This window comes from Mus musculus, chromosome 15 (assembly GCF_000001635.26).
Source record: "Mus musculus strain C57BL/6J chromosome 15, GRCm38.p6 C57BL/6J".
Lineage (NCBI taxonomy): Eukaryota > Metazoa > Chordata > Mammalia > Rodentia > Muridae > Mus > Mus musculus.
Window position 1 is genome coordinate 82,747,672 of NC_000081.6, and position 21,915 is coordinate 82,769,586.

General features: G+C 43.7%; 1 protein-coding gene across 1 annotated transcript; it reads right to left on the minus strand.

Annotated features, from left to right (window-relative positions):
- Positions 1–12,161: 12,161 nt before the first annotated feature.
- Cyp2d40 (cytochrome P450, family 2, subfamily d, polypeptide 40) lies at positions 12,162–16,451 on the minus strand. Its single transcript, NM_023623.2, has 6 exons — positions 16,251–16,451; positions 13,766–13,942; positions 13,486–13,627; positions 13,081–13,268; positions 12,514–12,655; positions 12,162–12,413 (listed from the first exon to the last, which is right to left on the minus strand). Exons 1-6 carry the CDS (start codon positions 16,437–16,439, stop codon positions 12,235–12,237), a joined length of 1,017 nt encoding a protein of 338 aa, NP_076112.2. The 5' UTR covers positions 16,440–16,451; the 3' UTR covers positions 12,162–12,234.
- Between the last annotated feature and the right edge of the window lie 5,464 nt (positions 16,452–21,915).

Genomic DNA, 21,915 nt, shown 5'->3' on the forward strand with positions numbered 1-21,915 from the left:
CCTTTGGACTCTCTGGAAGAGGACAGATGGATCCTGGGCACATCTCTCCTGGACTCTGTCCTGTGCACTGTTTGTTTCCCTTTCTTGCCTTTGATCTGTCTCGTTTCACTGAAATGATGACCAAAGTGAGTTTAAGAGCCATCTCTAGGTCTTCTTTCTTCTCCTAAGCATTCTCAGAAGTAGGAAGTTACTCAGTAGGATGATTGTGACTCTTGCATGAAGACTTGGGAAAGCTTAGTTTGTCCAAAGGATGGCCAGGTTGGCTAGTGTTGGTTAGGATTTCATCTCAGAATGGATACTGTATCCCTCATGGTTTGAGGCCACAGTAAGACTGTGGTCCATTACCATGGTCTATTACCTATGAAATCTCAAACCAAGGATCAATGCTTCAGATAATTCACTTGGTATAAAACAAAATGGAAGTATTCAGAATCAACCTCATAGGCAATTCTGGGAGGAGTATTTTGTGTATTTCTAAAATGTACACAAAGAGAACTGCTGAGCAGGATCATGACACTGCACCAACCTCCATTTCCACCTCCCATGCTGAAGAAGTAGTTGGGGTTTGTAAAAACTGTTCTCAGATCCAAATAGAATTCTGGTCATTATGAACATAGTCTGATTGGCCCAAGCATCAAAAAACTAAAGCCAAACTGGGTTTTTGTAATAGGTAAAAACGTTCATGTCAAAGGTTACTTCCTAGCTGCTGGGTAAACAGGCTGCAACTCAGCCCAACATTCTGGGCTTTTGCTTTTGGAGCCACATAGTAGAAGGATTGCTCTAATTCCTTATGGTTAACAAATTCCCTCTTACCTCAGCAAACACACATGGAACACACACCCACACACACCTAGATGAAAAAAATACCAAATATTCTTTAAAAGGATTAATGTCAAAAGAGGAAAACAAACAAACCACGGGAGGAAGAAAACAATGCCAAACCAGAGGTCAAACAAGACAGTAAGAGTCAGAAATAAAATCATATATCAGGTATCTGTAGCAAGCATATAAGCAATGCTCACTGCCATTTATTATTAGGATAAGAATGCTATTACCTCACTTTGTGGTTAGATGAAAACAGCTCTGGAAACACAGGCTTCCAAGGGGCAGAGCTTGCAGAGCCTTTTGCATTCTTCATAGACTGTCAATTGACACTGAGGATAACAATACAGGAATTCCTCAACCAAACTACTAATGATATCAGCCAGGAGTTCCCCTTTGAGAATGCATACAGAGCCGGGCGTGGTGGCACATGCCTTTAATCCCAGAACTTGGGAGGCAGAGGCAGGTGGATTTCTGAGTTCGAGGACAGCCAGGGCTATACACAGAAACCCTGTCTGGAAAAACAAAAAACAAAAAAGAGAGAATGCATACAGAAGGAAAAGGAGGCTCCCAGAAGGGTCATTGGATATCTATGCCCACAGCTACATGGTTCAAAGGTGTCCAATGACAGAGTGGCAAACAAAAAAGGTACAGTAGTGGTCTTCTTTTCCATGGTACCATGCTCCAAGACCACTCTAAGATGACTAATAGAACTGAACCTCAAAGTATGCTGTAGCTTTTCCTATGGGGCTAAAGGAACATGTGACTTAGGTAGGGTTTTACTGCTGTGAACAGACACCGTGACCAAGGCAACTCTTATAAGGAATAATGTTTAATTGGGGCTACCTTACACGTTCAGAGGTGTAGTCCATTATCATTAAGAGGGGAACATGGGAGTGTCTGGGCAGGCATGCTGCAGGTAGACCTGAGAGTTCTACATCTTTATCATAAGGCTCCTAGAAGACTACTGGCTCCCAGTCAGCTAGTGTGAGGGTCTTAATGCCCACACCCACAGTGACATACCTAGTCTAACAGGGCCACACCTTTTAATAGTGCCATTTCCTGGTCTATGCATATAAAAACCATAACATTTCACTCCCTAAACCCCACAAGCTTTTTCCATCAAATGAGCCTACCGGGGCCATACCTAAACATCGCACAATGCAAGATACATTAGGCTTACTTCAAAGGTTCCCCATAGTCATAGTATCACAATGTTACAAGTCTAAATTTCAAAGTCTCTTCCAAGATTCATCCAATCACTTAAATTTAATAGGTTTTTTGTTTGTTTGTTTGTTTGTTTTGTTTTGTTTTTGGCTCTTGTGGATATTGCTAATCAGTATTAAGGTCAGTTCCATCTTGGTCAAGCTTCAAGAATTTACTTTGAAAGAGGAACACTCCTCCATTGTTGGTGGGATTGCAAGCTTGTACAACCACTCTGGAAATCAGTCTGGTGGTTCCTTAGAAAATTGGACATAGCAAACCAGCAATACCTCTCCTGGGCATATATCCAGAAGATGTCCCAACCGATATGAAGGACACATGCTCCACTATGTTCATAGCAGCCCTATTTATAATAGCCAGAAGCTGGAAAGAACCCAGATGCCCCTCAACAGAGGAATGGATACAGAAAATGTGGTACATTTACACAATGGAGTACTACTCAGCTATTAAAAAGAATGAATTTATGAAATTCCTAGGCAAATGGATGGACCTGGAGGGTATCATCCTGAGTGACACAATCACAAAGGAACTCACACAATATGTACTCACTGATAAGTGGATATTAGCCCAAAACTTAGGATACCCAAGATATAAGATACAATTTGCTAAACACATGAAACTCAAGAAGAATGAAGACCAAAGTGTGGACACTGTGCCCCTTCTTAGAATTGGGAACAAAACACCCATGGAAGGAGTTACAGAGACAAAGTTTGAAGCTGTGACGAAAGGATGGACCATCTAGAGACTGCCATATCCAGGGATCTACCCCATAATCAGCTTCCAAAGGCTGACACCACTGCATACACTAGCAAGATTTTGCTGAAAGGACCCAGATGTAGCTGTCTCTTGTGAGACTATGCCGGGGCCTAGCAAACACAGAAGTGGATGCTCACAGTCAGCTATTGGGTGGATCACAGGGCTCCCAATGGAGGAGCTAGAGAAAGTACCCAAGGAGCTAAAGGGATCTGCAACCCTATAGGTGGAACAACATTATGAACTAACCAGTACCCCGGAGCTCTTGACTCTAGCGGCATTTGTATCAAAATATGGCCTAGTCGGCCATCACTGGAAAGGGAGGCCCATTGGACACACAAACTTTATATGCCCTAGTACAGGGGAACGCCGAGGCCAAAAAAATGGGAATGGGTGGGTAGGGATGTGGGGGAGGGGTATGGGGGACTTTCGGGATAGCATTGGAAATGTAATTGAGGAAAATACGTAATAAAAAAAAAGAATTTACTTGATTGTGATAGCCCTTCTTGTCCTAGGAATTCTTTTATTCCTGGCCATTGTGATAAAGCTTGCCTTTAACAACATCAACACGTTGATGACCAAAATACATGGCTTGAAATTAGAAATGGGGGCTGGTGAGATGGCTCAGTGGGTAAGAGCACCCGACTGCTCTTCCGAAGGTCAGGAGTTCAAATCCCAGCAACCACATGGTGGCTCACAACCATCCGTAACGAGATCTGACTCCCTCTTCTGGAGTGTCTGAGGACAGCTACAGTGTACTTACATATAATAAATAAATAAATAAATAAATAAATAAATAAATCTTTAAAAAAAAAAAAAAAAGAAATTAGAAATGGGTCCCCAACCAGAGTTAAGAATTTAGCAGGCTCCCAGTCAAAGATGGATAAGATCTGCACAGTGCTTTACCAAACTAAAACAGAAATACATTCATTTTGAAAATGCATATTCAAAGATGGGTGAGGAAGTCATTCCTGTCAGAAAAACCTAAGACAGACAAATTCTTTTTTATGAAATAAAATTGGAGAGATGTCGAGAGCTTTTGGGGTTGCTTCTTGAAATTTGGCAAGGACTTGTCACTGGACTCAAGAAAGAAGGCTCAGATAAGAATATTCACATTTGGTCTAAGACAAAGTTTAAGGTGAACACAGAGGACAAATGTGTGACATTCCTTTTATCTGGGTCATCCTGATAAGCCCTAGAAACAGTGACCAGAGGGCTTTGTTTATTGCCTTGTTTGATTATTTTGTTTTTGATCTAAGAACTGACCCTATTCCCGGCAAGTACCTACAATGATATAAAAGCTGACTGGGGAAAAATAAACCCGCTACAGCCTCAGTCATGCTATAATGTTGTCTAATTGTCTTTTTCTTTTCAAATCTCACTCCCTCCTTTGAGGCCCTGGTGACTGACTGAACTGGCTTGATCACTCCCTTAATTCAATTCAATATTCTTGAGCTCAGGATTCAGCTCCATTTCACAAACTGGTACCTCTTCAATATTTGAGCCATATATATCATGCTTTTCTTCTCTCAGCTCACTATGCTTGTTTAATGATTTAAACAGAGAACAAAGTTTCTGCTGGAATGTTTTGAATTTCCTTTGTCAATGTAATTAAGATAAATCTCTTTACCTTAGCCTCAGGTAGATTCTTCAGACAAGAACCCAGAGCAGCCACATTCTTCACCAAAATACCATAACAACAGTCTCTAGGCCCCATACTGAAGTTCTTCTCCACTAAAACATCTTGGGCAAGGACTACGCAATTCAAATGACTCTGAGTAAAAAAGTCTTTCATATTCCTACTCAGATAGCCCATTAATCCCCACTTAAAAATTCCAGTCCTTTCCAAATCCCCAAATCCACATTATTCCAGACAAAAGCATGGTCACCCCAATCACAGTAATACCCCACTCCTGGTACCAACTTCTGTCTTAGGGTTTTACGGCTATGAACAGACACCTTGACCAACTCCTATACAGAAAAGCATTTAATCAGGCCTGGCTTACAGGCTCAGAAAATTAGTGCATTATTGCAAAACAGGTGCATGGCAGCGTCTGGGCAGGCATGGTACAGGTGGAGCTGAAATTTCTTTTCTTTTCTTTTCTTTTCTTTTCTCTCCTCTTCTTTTCTTCTCTTCTCTTCTCTTTTCTTTTCTCTTTTTATTCTTTAATTTTTTTTTACAATCCAGTCTTCATCTCCCTCCCAGTCCATTCTCTGACTGTTCCTCATCCCATATGTCTTCCCCCCTGTCTCCAAAAGGATGTCTCCAACCCCCAAAACTCCACTTCACCAAAAGTTCTAATTCTCAGAGGCCGCAAATCTCTTCAAGGTTAGGTGCATCATTTCTCACTGAGTCCAGACCAGACAGTCATCTGTTGTATATATGTTGGGGGCCTCATATCAGTTGCTGTGTGCTGTGTGCTTGGTGGCTCAATGTCTGAGCAATCTCTGGGGTCCAGGGGAGTTGAGACTGCTGGTTTTCTATAACACTGCATTCCTTCTCAGGTTCTTCCAGCTTTTTCCTAGTTCAAACACAGGGTCACCAGCTTCTGTCCACTGGATGGGTGTAAATGTCTGCATCTGACACTTTCAGCTGTTTCTTGCGGCTTTTAGAGGACAGTAGGGTACACTACTGTTTGTAAACACACTATAGCATCAGTAATAGTTTCAGGCCTTGGGGCCTCCCTGTGAGCTGGCTCTCAATTTGGGCCTATCACTGGACCTCCTCTCCCTCAGGCTCTTCTCCATTTATGTCTCTGCAGTTCTCTTAGACAGGAACAGTTCTGGGTCAGAGTTTTTTATTGTTTTGTTGTTGTTGTTGTTTTAGGAGTATTTCTTTTTTATTAGATATTTTCTTCATTTACATTTCAAATGCTATCCTGAAAGTCCCCTATACCCTCCCCCACACACCCTGCCCCCCAACCCACCCACTCCTGCTTCCTCACCCTGGCATTCCCCTGTACTTGGGCATATAATCTTCGCAAGACCAAGGGCCTCTCCTCCCATTGATGGCCTACTAGGCCATTCTCTGCTACATATGCAACTAGAGACTCAATAGCTATCTTGCCAAAAGCAATCTACAGATTCAATGCAATCATCATCAAAATTCCAAATCAACTCTTCACAGAGTTAGAAAGAGCAATTTGCAAATTCATTGGGAGTAACAGAAAACCTAGCATAGCAAAAACTATTCTCAACAATAAAAGAACCTCTGGTGGAATCACCATGCCTAACCTCAAGATGTACTACAGAGCCATTGTGATAAAAACTACATGGTACTGGTACAGCAACAAACAGGTAGATCAATAGAATAAAACTGAAGACCCAGAAATGAACCCACACACCTATGGTCACTTGATCTTTGACAAAGGAGCTAAAACCATCCAGGGGAAAAAAGACAGCATTTTCAACAACTGGTGCTAGTACAACTGGTGGTTAGCATGTAGAAGAATATGAATTGATCCATTCTTATCTCTTTGTACAAAGTCTAAGTGGATCAAGGAACTCCACATAAAACCAGAGACACTGGAACTTATAGAGGAGAAAGTGGGGGAAAGCCTCGAAGATATGGGCACAGGGGGAAAATTCCTAAACAGAACAGCAATGGCTTGTGCTGTAAGATCAAGAATTGACACATGGGACCTCATAAAATTGCAGCTTCTGTAAGGCAAAAGATACTGTCAATAAGACAAAAAGGCCACCAACAGATTGGGAAAGGATCTTTACCAATCCTAAATCTGATAGGGGACTAATATCCAATATATACAAAGAACTCAAGAAGCTGGACTCTAGAAAATCAAATACCCCTATTAAAAAATGGGGTACAGAGCTAAACAAAGAATTCTCAACTGAGGAATACTGAATGGCTGAGAAGCACCTAAAAAAAATGTTCAACATCCTTAATCATCAGGGAAATGCAAATCAAAACAACCCTGAGGTTCCACCTCACACCAGTCAGAATGGCTAAGATCAAAACCAGGTGACAGCAGATGCTGGCAAGGATGTGGAGAAAGAGGAACACTCCTCCATTGCTGGTGGGATTGCAAGCTGGTACAACCACTCTGGAAATCAGTCTGGACATACTACTACCGGAGGATCCAGCAATACCTCTCCTGGGCATATACCCAGAATATGTTCCAACTGGTAATAAGGACACATGCTTCACTATGTTCATAGCAGCCTTATTTATAATAGCCAGAAGCTGGAAAGAACCCAGATGTCCCTCAGCAGAGGAATGGATACAGAAAATATGATACATTTACACAATGAAGTACTACTCAGCTATTAAAAGCAGTGAATTATGAAATTCTTAGGCAAATGGATGGATGGATATGGAGGATATCATCCTGAGTGAGGTAACCCAATCACAAATGAACACACCTGATATGCACTCTTTGATAAGTGGTTATTAGCCTAGAAACTTAGAATACCCAAGATACAATTTTCAAAACACATGAAACTCAAGAAGAAGGAAGACCAAAGTGTGGATACTTCATTCCTTCTTAGAATGGGGAACAAAATACCCATGGAAGGAGTTACAGAGACAAGGTTCAGAGCTGAGACAGAAGGAAGGACCATCCAGAGACTGCCCCACATGGGGATCTGTCTCATAAACAACCACCAAACCCAGACACCATTGTGTATGCCAGCAAGATTTTGTTGACAGGACCCTGATATAGCTGTCTCTTGTGAGACTATGCCAGTGCCTGGCAAATACAGAAGTGGATGCTCCCAGTCATCTATTGGATGGAGCACTGGGCCCCCAGTAAAGGAGCTAGAGAAAGTACCCAAGGAGCTAAAAGGATCTACAACCCTATAGGAGGAACAACAATATACTAGCCAGTAACCACCCCCCTACCCCCAGAGCTTGAGTCTCTAGTTGAGTCAGAGTTTTTGACTGTGGGATGACAAACATATCCCTCCACTTGATGCCCTGTCTTTCTACTAGAGGTAGACTCAACAAGTTCCCCCTCGTCCCTTTTAGTGGCCTCTTTCCATAATTTCTGCTGCCCATCATGGATTTAGTCCTGTGTCCCTCGCACATACATGATCACCTTCCTCTCTTCTTCTCCCTGTCCTCTTTCCCACCCCACTCGGTCCCTCCCTTTCCTCTCCCATGATTGCTTTCTTCTCCCTCCCATGTGGGATTGAGGTATCCTCACTTGGAACTTTTGACTTGTTAATTTTCAGTTTTGTATCCTGGGTGTTCTGTAGGGTTTTGTTTGTTTGTTTGTTTGTTTGTTTTGTTTTGGGCTAATATCCACTTATTGGTGATTAAATATCATGTAGTCCTTTGGGGTCTGAGTTACCTCAGTCAGCATGATATTTTCAAGTTCCACCCACTTGACTGAAAAATTCATGATGACCTCATTCTTACTTAATAGTTGTGTAGTATTATATTGTGTAAATGAACCACATTTTCTGTATCCTTTTTTTGTTGTGGAAATTATAGGATGTTTACAGATTCTGACTATCAAAAAGAAGGCCACTATGAACATAGTGGAACACCTGCCCCTGTGGCATCTTTTGTGTATATGCCCAAGAGTGTTATAGCTAGGTCTTCAGGTAGGTCAATTTCCAATTTACTGAGGAGCCTCCAAATTGATTTCCACAGTGGTTGTACCAGTTTGCAATACCATCAGCAAAGAAGGAGTGTTGATCTTTCTCCACATCCTCACCAACATGTGCTGTCACCTGAGGTTTTGATCTTAGCCATTCTGAGTGGTGTAAGGTGGAATCTCTGGGTCATTTTGATTTGCATTTCCCTGATCACTAAGGACTTTGAACATTTCTTTAAGTGCTTCTCAGCCATTCAAGATTCCTCTGCTGTGAATTCTCTGTTTACCTCTATATCCCTTTTTTTTTTAATTTGGTTGATTGATTTCTTGGTGTTTAGCTTCTTCAGTTCTTTATATATTTTGGATATTAACCTGTAGGGTTAATGGGGAACTGGGTCCACTCCATAATAGGGCTCCTGCCACTCTGGGAGGCAGGACACAGGAGTTTTGACTGTACTTACCCCAAGCTGGTGTTGGGCAGGTGTTGTGCTATGGGAAGCTGGGAGACACCACTCTGAGGGTGAAAGAGTGCAGTCTGAGGTCCTGGGGATAGCAAGAACTGGCTCAGGGACCCCTGGGACTTCAGGGAGGCCGGGGGGCCATCTGGTTGACAGGCTCTTGGGCACCCAGGCACCACTGGGAGCCACAGAAGAGCTGAGAACAAAGTTGGGGCCCACGGGCTGAATATGGCCCAGGGCCTTGGGGGAAAAGAGGTGAGCACACCGGCTTTATCCCATGGGGATGAGACTTTTGCTTGTATTTAAGACAGCTCTATAGACAAAGGTCTCCATGGCTCCCCATGGCAGATCCCAGTGACAAGAGGCAGTCCATGATTTTAAGTCCATGATTTATTGTAATGGCAGAAAGTGGATAAGTAAAACTGTACCCCAGTTCTCAGGGCTGAACTGAGGTTAAATACCTTTTCTGGGGAAGAGTGTCTGGAAGGAAAGTTTATTGACTAAGGCTCCAGACCTTTAGGAATCTCATTGAAATGGAGATCATTCTTGAGGCTACATGACCACAGGTCATCTCCTCTACCTGTGAAGGGGTTAGGGGCATTGCCCTTACATGACTGATCCCCCAAATCTATGGAGGGCTGTGGCCTTGTGTCAGGAGCCTAGTGTCTGGGAACCAGGCAAAATGCCTGCTGTCCCCTTTAGGGTCACCAGTGTTTCTAAACTTACCTTAACCAGGAACCAGGCTGCCTTTCATGGTTCTACATTAGTCCTCTGTCAGATGTGGGGATAGTGAAGAATTTTTCCCAATCTGTAGGTTGCTGATAAGACCTATACTTAGACATAATAAAAGCAATTTACAGCAAACTAACAACTATATCAAATTAAAAACAGAGAGTTTTGAAGCAATCCCACTGAAATCAGGGACAAGACAAGAATGTCCACTCTCCCCATATTTATTCAATAAAGTACATGAAGTTAAGTGGTTGAATATAAAATTGACTCAAATAAATCAGTAGCCTTCCTTTATACAAATGATAAAGAGGCAGAGAATGAAATTAGAGAAACAACACCCTTCACAATAGTCACAAATAATAAAAATATCTTGGAGTAACTCCAAACAAGTGAAAGGTCTGCATGACAATAACTTCAAGACTCTCAAATAAGAAATCGAAGAAGATCGCAGAAATGGAGAGATCGCCCATGCTCATGGATTGGCAGAATTAACATAGTAAAGATGGCCATCCTACCAAAAGCTATCTATACACTCAGTGCAATCCCCATCAAAATCCCAACACAGTTCCTCAAAGACATGAAAAGAGCAATTTCAAATTCATCTACAAAAACAAAAAAAAAACCAGAATAGTGAAAATAGTTCTTGAAAATAGAACTTCTGGGGGAATCATTATCCTTGACGTCATGCTATACTATAAAGCAATCGTGATAAAAAGTGCATGGTATTGGTACAGAGACAGACACGTTGATTAATACAATAGAATTGAAGACTCAGAAATAAAACCACTCACTTACCGACACTTCACCTTTCCCAAAGAAGCAAAAACTATACAATGGGAAAAAAGAAAGCATCTTCAATAAATGTGGCTGGTCTAACGTGTGGTCTGTATGTAGAAAAGTGAAAATGGATCCATATTTGTGACCTTGCTTGAAGCTCAAGTCCCAGTGGATCAATAACCTTAACCTAAAACCATATACACTGCTTCTAGTAGAAGGGAAACTGGGAAAGACCCTCGAACTCATTGGCTGAGTGCACGGGAGGTATGTAAACTAGTTATTTTAAGATGACACTGTGAGAATTGGGCATAAGTGCCCACTGAATCCCTGCTCCAAGAGACATGATCATGAGTCACTCATCTGACCGGCCTTACTCACAGATTTAAGGAACCAATGGGCATTACCTCAGTCTACAATAAGATTTTCCAGCATCGTTAAAAACAGTGAAAAGGAGGGCTGTGGAGATCATTCAGACATGAAGAGCACTGGCTTCTCTTCCAGTGGAGCCAGGCTTCACTCACAGCACTCGAAAGATGATTTACAACTAACAGCAACTCAAGTCCCTGGGGATCTTACACTCTTCCCTGTTCTGTGAACACTGCATGAATGCAGGCAAATACCCATGGGTATGTATGCAATAACAATAAAGGGGAGAGGTGGGACAAAAAAAGAGTGTGTAGTGAAAAGATGTGATTGTTTCTGTAGGCACAAGGAAGGGTTCTGTGAAGTATACTTTCCCCAGCATGGTGAATATTTGGTCCTGGTCATTCTACAACCCAGTGTGTGATGAGTGATGAGCTGTGGGAGGACCATCCTTAATATTCCCATTTACATAGAGCCCATGGGAGAACATTTTTTTTTCACAAAGCAAAAGCAAAATCAGTGTCTTAACACAACTTTGTTTCAAGGCAGGCCATGCGGGTCTGGATTAGGGATGCTGTAGTCAGGCCTCAGATTATATGGCATCTAAACTGAACCTTTTGAAGTGTCAAATACCTCTAGTGCCCTCCTCCCTGGCATAAAAAAGCTGACACACTTTCAGACTCCAAAATACTTGTACTTTCCTACTGATTTTGTCCAGTACATTTGTCACACGAGGTTGCAGGAAGGACTCTTCTTAGTCTTGACAGGTGTTCCCAGATAGAACAGTGGGATCCTGCCCATATTCCTGGAGTCTGACGTTTCCCGTTTTGATACAGCATATTGCTTCCACATCCTTTGACTCCAGCAAGCCTGAGTGTAAAGACAGCAGCCTTTCTAGTTGTGAGAGCACTCTTAACCTCCATTTGTGGCTCATCACCCTCTTGGGAAGCTATGTAAACACTGTCACAAGAGCAAGTATTGTGCTGATTTTCAGAACAAGCCATTCACATTCTCCTCTCAGTAAGCCATGAGAATGACTTCTGTGTGCAGAGTGTGACCAACTTGGCAGCCACTGGTAGGTCTGCTGTATGATATGAGGTCAACCAAGGAATATCAGCACAACTACCTCTCCTCCTACCTTATCTGGATGCTTCCCTCTCTCCTCCCTTTCATTCCCCACCCTACCATACTTCAGCACTCTGTGATGACCACCCATCCCTCCCCACTTTCTGAGAACATTCTCTGTAAGTATTCCAGGTTATATAGCCCATGTGGGCCTTGAATTTGCCATCTTCTTGGTTCATCCTCCATGGGCTTTGCTGAAAACGAATGCTCTTTGAATAAAAAACTATTCTCACCACATTAATGTTGTTCTTGGGTTGGACTGAGACAGAGAGTCAAGAAGAATTGTAGACTATTATCTTGGGACACGATTGACACAAGGAGGTGGGATAAAGCATGAATCTAATCAGAGTTGCAGACACAGAACTTGTTTATTGGACATCAATAAGCCCAAACTGGGGAGAAGACTGGAACCACTGACCCTTCTAGCGAACCACTGCACAGAGCTGGTAGGGTGCTGGACTAACTACCATTGAGTAGATGCCATAATCACTGGGAAGGGGCTGTCCATCCGGTACTGAGAAGCTAAAGCGCTGCAGGAGGCAGGTGAAGAAGAGGAAGAGCTCCATGCGGACCAGGGGCTCACCCAGACATGCTCGACGGCCTGTGGGTGGGATAGGTCTCAGTTTAACTGGGAACTGATTGGTGCTCCACCCTCCAAGGAATTCCAGGGATAGATAGGCAGACAGGCACCCCAGAGATACCTGCTGAGAATGGCATGAAGGCCTCAGGCTTCACAAAGTGGCCCTGGGCATCCAGGAAGTGTTCAGGATAGAAGCGGAGGGGCTTCTCCCAGACAGTCTCATCCTTCAGCACGGAGGACAGGTTGCAGATGAGGGTTGTCCCCTGGTAGGAGGCACATGGTGTGAATATGAACAGTGTGAGGCTACTAGTCACTAGTCACCACATTCACCGGCACAGCCTCTACCACACACACTGGATGCTGTCATATAAACTCACCACAGAAGCTTCTCACCTTTCCTTAATACTAGGACATAGATATGGAATAAGAGACAGATGTCCACACTGTCACCTGTATTTGTAGGTAGTGGCTGTTACAAGCACTCCTACCATATTTAACCTTGCATGATTTTATACTTAGGGATTGTAAGTACATTTCCTGGTCTTGTTTCTATTCCTATACTTACCAGAGAAAGTTGGTACCATTGTGTTGAGACCTGGTTTCCCAAATCCAGTTCTCCTGAACTGGGCAGATCAGGCCAGAGGCTACCTGGCAAGACTGACTAGTCTTTAGAGGGACACAAGCCTACCTTAGGGATAAGGAAGCCCTGCACTTCAATGTCACAAGAAGTCCTGTGTGGCAAAGTCATTGGGGCGATGTCAGCAAAGCGCTGCACCTCATGAATGACAGCATTGGTGTAGGGCATGCGGGCCTGGTCTGCCATCTCTGGACGCCGTGCCTGCCCTATGACCTCGTCGATTTCCTCTTGCACTCGGCCTGGAAAGACATTGTAACCTCAGGTAAGGAAACCAGGAAAGGGCCCAGTGTCCCTCCACTAACTTTCTGTTAAGCGCAGGGTCCATGGAAGAAAGATAGCCATCATCTTTACTGGAGTCTGTGTTAAACCATTGCTGGGAGGCACAAGTGTCCGAAGTAGCTTAAGAACTGTGCCTGTACCCTACTCCTCCTTTCTTCCCAGCCCCATCAGTCTCACGCTGCACATCTGGATGCAGAATCATGAGTAGCAGGGCCCAGGTCAGAGTAGCTGAAGTGGTCACAATCCCACCACCAAACAGGTCAAGGACAACCAGACGTAGATTTGCTTCATTGAAGCTACTCTCAGGGTTCCCCTTTGCCTAGGACACAGAAAAACAGTAGACTCAGTGGAAAGACAGGAAGACCCCATAACACCCTCCTGATGACTTTAGGTGGTGACTCTTCAGTGTCACTGGGTTATTCCAGTGCAATGGACACCAGATCTCAGAGTCTCTCACCGTCTCCATCTCAGCCATAAAGGCATCAGTCAGGTCACGAGGTGGCTGGTCAGGGTCCCAGGTCCTCTTGTGCTCAGTCACCAGCTTATCCACCATGGTGAGAAATGTCTTTTGCCCAGGGAAGATTTTATCAGCCAACCCTGGGATGCGCAGGACAATTGGGAACATCTTCACAACCTGGAAAAGCCATAGAATGTTCTAGGATTTCCTGCTGCCTTTACTTTAATGAGTTGAGTAAACAAGATGTCTAATAACAATATTCGTTCTTATTTCTCTGTGTTTTCATGTGCAAATGGTGTGAGGAATGCTGTTACCATACTTGAGATAACATCATTGAGGCCCCGGGCAACCATAGAAATTCAGTTACTTTACTACATCACTTCCAGGAATGAAACCCAAGCACCATACTTTCCTGGCAAGCTCCTTACCCACTGCCATCTCTCTGGCTCCTGGGTAAATGGGCTTAGTGTTGATCTCAACCAGTCTTAGTTTCCAGCCTCTTCCATGATGGATACAGGCCCTATTTGTTCCCAACTGTCACCTGAGTCCTCCTTAGTTCTAACCTTCAGGCCCTAGTAGCCCCACAGGAGACTAAAGAAAATTTTACCAGAAACATCAGAGGCATGGGTAGCTTCCATGTGGGCAAAGGGCCAAGATTTCAGCTTCTAGAAGCCCTGACTTTGTTCCACTTCTCCCCTCCCATTGCTGCAGGCTTTAAAGGCTCCACACTTCTATTTTTGTGGTTGACAATTCTAGAAGTCTCCTTTCCAAATCCCCTGTCTACATCTCTAAGAAAATGAACAGCACAGAAGTCACTCTACAGACTCCCTTGACCATCCTACCTCAGGAATCAAGCCAATTTTCTCCCTCGTGTTTTCTTTCAATACTTTTAGCATCTTTATGAAGTCAGGATCTTTATACTTGAAGCGATGGGCATAAATGAGAGACGCAATCACATTGCACACAGCTTTGTTCAGGAGGGTGTAAGGATTGAGGGGACTACCTGGGTGTGGAGATGCAACAAAAAGTCAGGATATTGTTGCTGTCTCCCTATCCCCACTTGCATTCCACACACATCACCCACCAGCCTGGTCGGTGAAGGCATCACAGAGGTGACCAGCCTCCTCTGTCACCCACTGCTCCAATGATTTCTTGCCCAGGCCAAAGTTGCGCATCGTGGACATAGAGAATCGCCTCTGCTCTTGCCATTCAGGCCCATAAGGTGCAAGGACCAAACCTGAAGGTACATCAGTGTGTAACCATGGAGACCTGGCTGTGCTGCCCTCTCCCCACTTCATTTCTCTTCTCCTCTGAGATCACTGTCCCTCATTATTTCACCCTTTTCTACTACGAACATCTCCCACCATGCTAAAGGGGCTCCACAATGGATTTCAGGGATGTTTTGTTGGATTTTTTTAAACTCCATTAACACCTACATCGAACCCTGATCTTCCTTTGCTCACTGTCCCCATTGTGTGACTCTAATGTCATCTCTGCCACCACACTGCACTGTACCTTTATCTTTTTGTCCATAGCCTAGGTGTGGAAATATGGGCATTTCAGGGCGGTCAGCAGTGTATTCGCCACAGGTCACCAGTGCTTCCTGTACTGCCTTCAGTCCGTTGACAATGACCATGGCATTCCAGCCCATCTGCAGGCTGAACATGTCACCATAGTGGTTTTGAAGAAGTAAAGGGACAGAGCACATAGGAAGTGTAGGTTTGCACATATCATAGAACCAGGGTCACTGTACAAACATGGGCAAGGAGTTGAGTGTGCACATGTGGGTTCTACCGTGTATTTGTTTGTATAAACATGTGTGTGCCCACCTGTGTGTGTTTTTGTTTTGGTGTGTGTGTGCTGTTGTTGTTGTTGTTGTTTCTGTTGTTGAACCTTGCTCCTCATGTATCCTGGGGAAATGCTCTTCACAGAGCTCCCTCCCGGGCATGAGACTGCCTACCACTGCAGTGTCTTATCTTTTAAGTTCAGCAAAGGAATCACAGTAGATGTGACTTCCCAGTGTTGACTTTGCAAGAGGCAGAAATCTGTCCTGGAGTTCCTTAGCATTTCATTACACATGAAGAAACTCTGGTTCCTTGAGATGGGCAGTGAGGCTGCAGAACACAGCAGCAGCAAAAGATTCAGGCAGCCACATTGCTCTCTGCACTCAGTGTCCTGACTGACATGCTAACTATACCTTGCATAATGGTAAGACCTCATCTTTGACAGGACCATAACAGACCTGGAACCTGTATGGCTGATGATCTCTACAACTAAACTGAACCCTGCTCTCACATCCTGATTCATCTTCTGGACTTTGACCCCCATATCCGTTGCCCTAGAGAGATTCATTGGATGCAACCAGAAATCAGCAAACTTGGCCCGTTTAGAGGTTCCAGATCGCTGTTGGACCTGTGGCTTGGCCTTCACTGTGTACACTACAGACACTATTAGCACAATAAAGATACACCACTAAGTCACTGACCTTGTAAAAGCTGTATGGCATGTTATCCAGGTCCACCTGCAGCAGGTTACCCAGCACAGGCCATGGCACAGGGCCCGGTGGGTAGCGAGAAGTCCAGCGCTGGCGCCGGTGCAACAGGTCCACCAGTAATATGAAGATGACTGTGAATATGGCCACAGGCCACAGGTCAGTCCCAGTCAGCAGCTCCATGGCTGCCCCACTGCTTCCCAGGCTTCACCTAGGCCAATGAACAACACTCCATCAAACACCTTGGATCAGGAAGACCCAAGCTTGGATCCTACCACCTTATAAAGGAGTGTCCAGGTTGCCCTTTGTCCTCTGCCCCCAACCCCAATCCTGTGTTTTGTTTGGCTAAGTGTAGAGACAGGCCAGAGATGATCAGTCCATTCCACGAGCTGAGCATGCTGATTCTGCTAGGCTAAATATGGTAGGCAGATGTCTGATCATTGAGTGCTGAAAAATCTTCAGATACAATTCACATTCAAAGCTTTGGGAGCTTGAACATTGCCTCAGAGAAAAATGAGACCTCCTAGACCTTCACAGAACACTTTGTTGAGAGGACACAAGGGTTGAGTGGCATCCAGTCAGTGGCGTCTGTGGGTGTGTGAGCAGTGGGAGCTGTCTTCTACAGTTGAGGGAAAGAGGCTGGAGCCCCTCTTGGCATTGGAAGAGCATTGGGGGAGAGCAGCTCAGATTCCTGTGGGTGAGTGAGGGCCAGTGGTGGGAAGGTACTTAGATCCCCCTTGGTGAGTGAGTTGTGAAGTGCATCTGGAGCAGTGGCATCTTCAGTACAGGACACCAGTTGATTAGGGAGCAAGACATACAATATGGGATTTCTCAAACCCAGTCTGAGGAAGCTGAGCAATGGTCTGAGAATTTTGAGGGGTCACTAAATTGGGTCAGGTTCTTGTCATGCTGGCCTCAGTCTCTTAGTTAACCTATGTTTCTTGGTGGTTCAATCTCTCCTGGCAACAGTCTTCCACGTGAACATAGGTAAGAAACATTTGTCTTAGGGCCAGAGGACACGAGTCAGGCTGGGCTGCTATGAGGAATAAGGAAAGATGACTCCTAAGTCTTCCAACAAATGGCGCTTCTGTGCCGGGAATTGCTGGGCACACTACACATGCCAACTCACCATTTGCGAGTGTCAACAGAGGCTCAGTCCATGTCCTTGCTGGATCCAGATCTCTGAAGATCAAAGTCTCAGAAGACCCAGAGCAACCCTATTAGATAGGCTCTCTAATGCTCTCTCTGCTGTACCTGGCAGAAGGGAGGCATGGGCTGAGCAGAGTCCACACCATGCATCCCAACAGCAATGAGTACACACGGACCTCCTCCTCTCTGCTGCCTGTGCAACCCTAGCACTGACCACCTCTGAGTCACTGGAGCTTGTGGGTGACTATATGCTTATTGGAGGCCTGAATCCTGTAAGCCTTTTTCTTATCCATGATTTTTGGCCCTGCTCAACACATTTCCCTAGAACACATTTCCCTAGAACGGCATCATAGGTTTGAACCAATACAAAGGTCTTTCTTGAGCCCCTACCAGTCCTGAAAAAAGACCTGCATGGGAGTCAGGACAACAGCATGGTTCATGGTCAGAATGTGGATTAGGAAGACACTTGCTCAGGTCACTGACAGTCTCAGGATGCTAGGTTCCTCCTGGTTTGCTCGAGGAAACTCCCAAAGAAACTTTCGGTGCCTGATATTAAACCTGCCTCTCCAAGCTGGGACACCACATTGGGACTCTCATCTCTCCCTGTCTGTGTCATACATGCCATTATCTTAGTCAAGCAGTGGTGTTTACAGGATATTGCCTCCAGTGCAGAATGGGTTAGTTCAGGCTTGATTTTCCTACATTCGGTAAGTGAACCCTTATAAGGTACATGCACAGAAAGGTGAAGGATGTCAAACACTCTTTGCTGTAATGAGTTTCCTCTCTATATCCAGTTTTTGGGAGATGGCCTGGATGATTTGCTAACCGTATGCCTGTTGGCACTCTTCTTTTCCAATCATCCTCTGTCCATGTCCCCTCGGCCATGTAAACAAACGTGGTCCATCAGAACTATGTGATTTTATGTGTACTCAGGTATGGATATTCATGTCAGCAGCACAGGTGTGACATGTCCACAACAGGAAGATGAGTCCTGAACATCATGGGGCATGGAGTCTACTGGGTTTGGAGTGCTTTGCAGTCCTGTGTTGACATAATTGATTGCTGTCCTTTAAACTCCCTGGAGGAAGACAGATGGAACATGGGCAAATGCTCCTGGACTCTGTCCTGCACACTGCTTATTTCTCTTTATTGCCTTTGACCTGTCTAGATTCATTGAAATGAGGACCAGCAGTGAGTATCAGAGACATGTCAAGGACTTCTTTCCCTAAGCATTCTCAAAAGTATGAAGTGACTCCTTTGGGTGACTGTGACTCTTGAGGGCTCCTTGGGAAAACTTTGTTAGGGCAAAGAATGGCAGAGGTTGGCAATGGCTGGTTACACTTTCATCCCTGGATGGTGACTGTTCCCCTTATGTTGTGAGGCTCAGTGGAACTGTGGCCCATTACCATGGTCTGCTAACCATGAAATCTCAAACCACAAAACCAAAGCTTGATATAATTCACGTGGTATGTAACAAAATGTAAAATATGGAGAATAAACCTCAAATATAATTCAAGAAGGATTATTTTGTGTATTCCTAAAATGAACACAAAGGGGACTGCTGAGCAGGATCATGACACTGACCAACCTCCATTTCCACCTCCCATGCTGAAGAAGTAGTTGGAGTTTGTAAAACTATTCTTACATCCAAATAGTTTTCTGGTCACAAAGAACGTAGTCTGAGTGACCAAACCATCAAAGAACTAATACCAAGCTGGGTTTATGTAATGGTTAAAAACTTTCATGTCACAAGTTACTTCCAGGCTGCTGAGGTGACTTGGTGGGTAAACACCTGCAACCCAGCCCAACATCCTGAGTTTGAGTTCTTGGAGTGATATAGTAGAACTCTACTAACTCTTTATGGTTGAACCAACTCCCTCGTACATCCACATATATGCAAGACACACACACACACACACACCTCATCTATGCCTAAATAAAAAAAAAATACCAAATATTCTTTGAAATGGTCACTGTTAAAAGGGAGGAAAGGACACAAACCGTGGAAGACAGGAATGCAACCCAGAGGTCCTACAAGATAGTAATAGTCAGAAATAAAATTATGTATCAGATATCTATAGCAATGATGAGACAAAGACACTGCACAGACAAAGTGCAGAGACAGGCTGACAACCAAATAAACAATGCCCACTGTCACTTATTAATAGGATAATGAGGCCACAATACAATTTGTGATTCTATCAAAACAGCCCTGGAGTCACAGGATTCCAGGAAGGTGGGGAAGAGCTTGCAGAGCCTTTTGCATTCTCCTAGAATGTCAACAGACACAATAGAACTGTACAGGAATTCCTCAACAAAAACTACTAATGATGCTATCACCCAGGAATTCCACTTTGGAAATACATAGAGATAAAAAAGAAGGCTCCCAAAAGGATCATTGGACATCCATGCAAATAGCTGCATGGATCACAAGTGTACAATGACAAAGAGACAAAAAAATGTAAAGTATTGGTCCACTTCTCCATGTTACCAAGCTCCAAGAAGTCTCTAAGATGGCTGATAGAACTGAACTACAAAGCATGCTAGGAATTTCCATATGATGTAGAAGGGAGTAGACATGTGTTTTAGTTAGGGCTTTACTGCTGTGAACAGACACCATGATCAAGGCAAATCTTATAAAGAACAACACTTAATTAGGGATGTCTTACAGGTTCAGAGGTTTAATCCACTACCGTCAAAGCTGGAGCATGGGAGCATCAGGGCAGACATGGTGCAGGCAGAGCTGAGAGATCTACATTCTCATCCAACTGCAGCTAGAAGAACACTGGCTACCAGGCAGCTAGGATGAGGGTCTTAATGCCCAGACCCACACTGACATATATGTTCCAACAGGGCCAAACCTTCTAATAGTGCCACTTACAGGGCCAAGTATGTTAAAACCATAATATTCCAATCCCTGGACCCCATAGGTTTGTTCAAACAAATGAATCTATCATGGCCATACCTAAACACAGCATAGTGCAAAATATATTAGACCAAATTCACGGTATCCATAGTCTATAGCAGTCTTATCACAACATCAACATGGTGATGGCCAAAATACATGGATTGAAACTAAAAATGGAGCTCCAAACAGAGTTATTGTTTTAGCAGGCTGGCAGTCAAAGAAGGATAAAATTCAGCACAGTGCTCTTCCGATCTACAACAGAACATGTTACTTTTGAAAATGCTCATTTGATGACAGGTAAGGAAGTAATTCTTCTCAGAACAACCTAAGAAAGACACAGACTTGTATCTGAAATAAAAATGGAGAGATGTGGAGAACTTTTGGGGCTAGTCTAGAAATTTGGCAAGTACTTGTCACTGGGCTCAAGGAAATAGGCTCAGATAAGAATAATCACATTTGGAATAAGACAAAGATCAAGGTAAACTCAAATGAGGAATGTGTAGCATTCCTTTTATCTGGATCATCCTGAGAAGCCCTAGAAACAGTGACCAGGGGGTTTGCTTATTGCCTTGTTTGATCTTGTTGTTTATAACCTTGTTTGATAATTTCTCTTTGATCTAAGAACTGACTCTATTCTCTGCAAGTACCTACAATGGTATAAAAGCTGACAGGGAAACAATAAACCTGCTCAGCCTCAATCCTGGCTAGAGTCATGTTATAATGTTGTCTTACTGTCTTTTTCTTTGCAATCCTCATTCCCTCCTTTGAGAGCCTGTTGACTGAGCTTAATTCAATTTAGTATTCTTGAACACAAGATTCAGCTCTATATCACACCCTGGTGTTCCTTTCATACTTGAACCATATATATTATGTTTTTCATATCTCAGCTCACTATGTTTCTTGAAAATGCTCTTCATGGGATTTAAACAAAGAACAAAGTTTCTGCTGGACTTTTTAAAAATTTCCTTTGTCAATGTAATTAATATAAATCTCTTTATCTTAGCCTCAGGGAAACCCTTCAGACAAGCACACAGAGCAGCCACATTAATACCACCAAATTACCTCAGAAACAGTCTCTAGGCCACATATTGACATTCTTCTCCACTAAACCATCTTGGGCCAGGACTGCAGAGTTCAAATCAATTTGAGCAACAAAATCTTCCTATTCTTACTAGATGGCCCATTAAGACCCACTTAAAACATTCCACTGTCCACAAATGACATTCTTCCAGTCAAAAGAATAGTCAGGTCTATAAGATCAATACCCAACTCCTGGTACAAACTTCTGTCTTAGTTAGGGTTTTACTGTTGTGAACAGGCACTGTGACCAAGGCAACTCTTAAACAGAAAAACATTAAGCCAATTAGGGGTTGGCTTACTGGTTCAGAAGTTTAGTCCATTATAATCAGGGAGGGAGCATGGCAGCATATCCCTGATCAGGCATGATGCAGGTTGAACTGATATTTTTGTTCCTTGTTTTTATTCTTAAATCTTAGTTTTACATTCCAGTCTTTATCTCCAGCCCAGCCCAACCTCTGGTTGTTCCTCATAGCATACATCTTCTCTCTGTCTCCAAGAGAATGTCTCAAAGTCCCAAACCTC

What these genes read in the sequence shown, in the direction of transcription:
- Cyp2d40 (NM_023623.2), bottom strand. Translation starts at nt 16,439, where the DNA reads ATGGAGCTGCTGACTGGGACTGACCTGTGGCCTGTGGCCATATTCACA. An exon ending in TGCCATACAGCTTTTACAAG is followed by an intron (nt 13,943 to 16,250) that starts GTCAGTGACTTA and finishes TGGCTTTTCCAG; the next exon opens with GTTGTGAAGATGTTCCCAAT. An exon ending in TCTGCATCCAGATGTGCAGC is followed by an intron (nt 13,269 to 13,485) that starts GTGAGACTGATG and finishes ATGTCTTTCCAG; the next exon opens with GCCGAGTGCAAGAGGAAATC.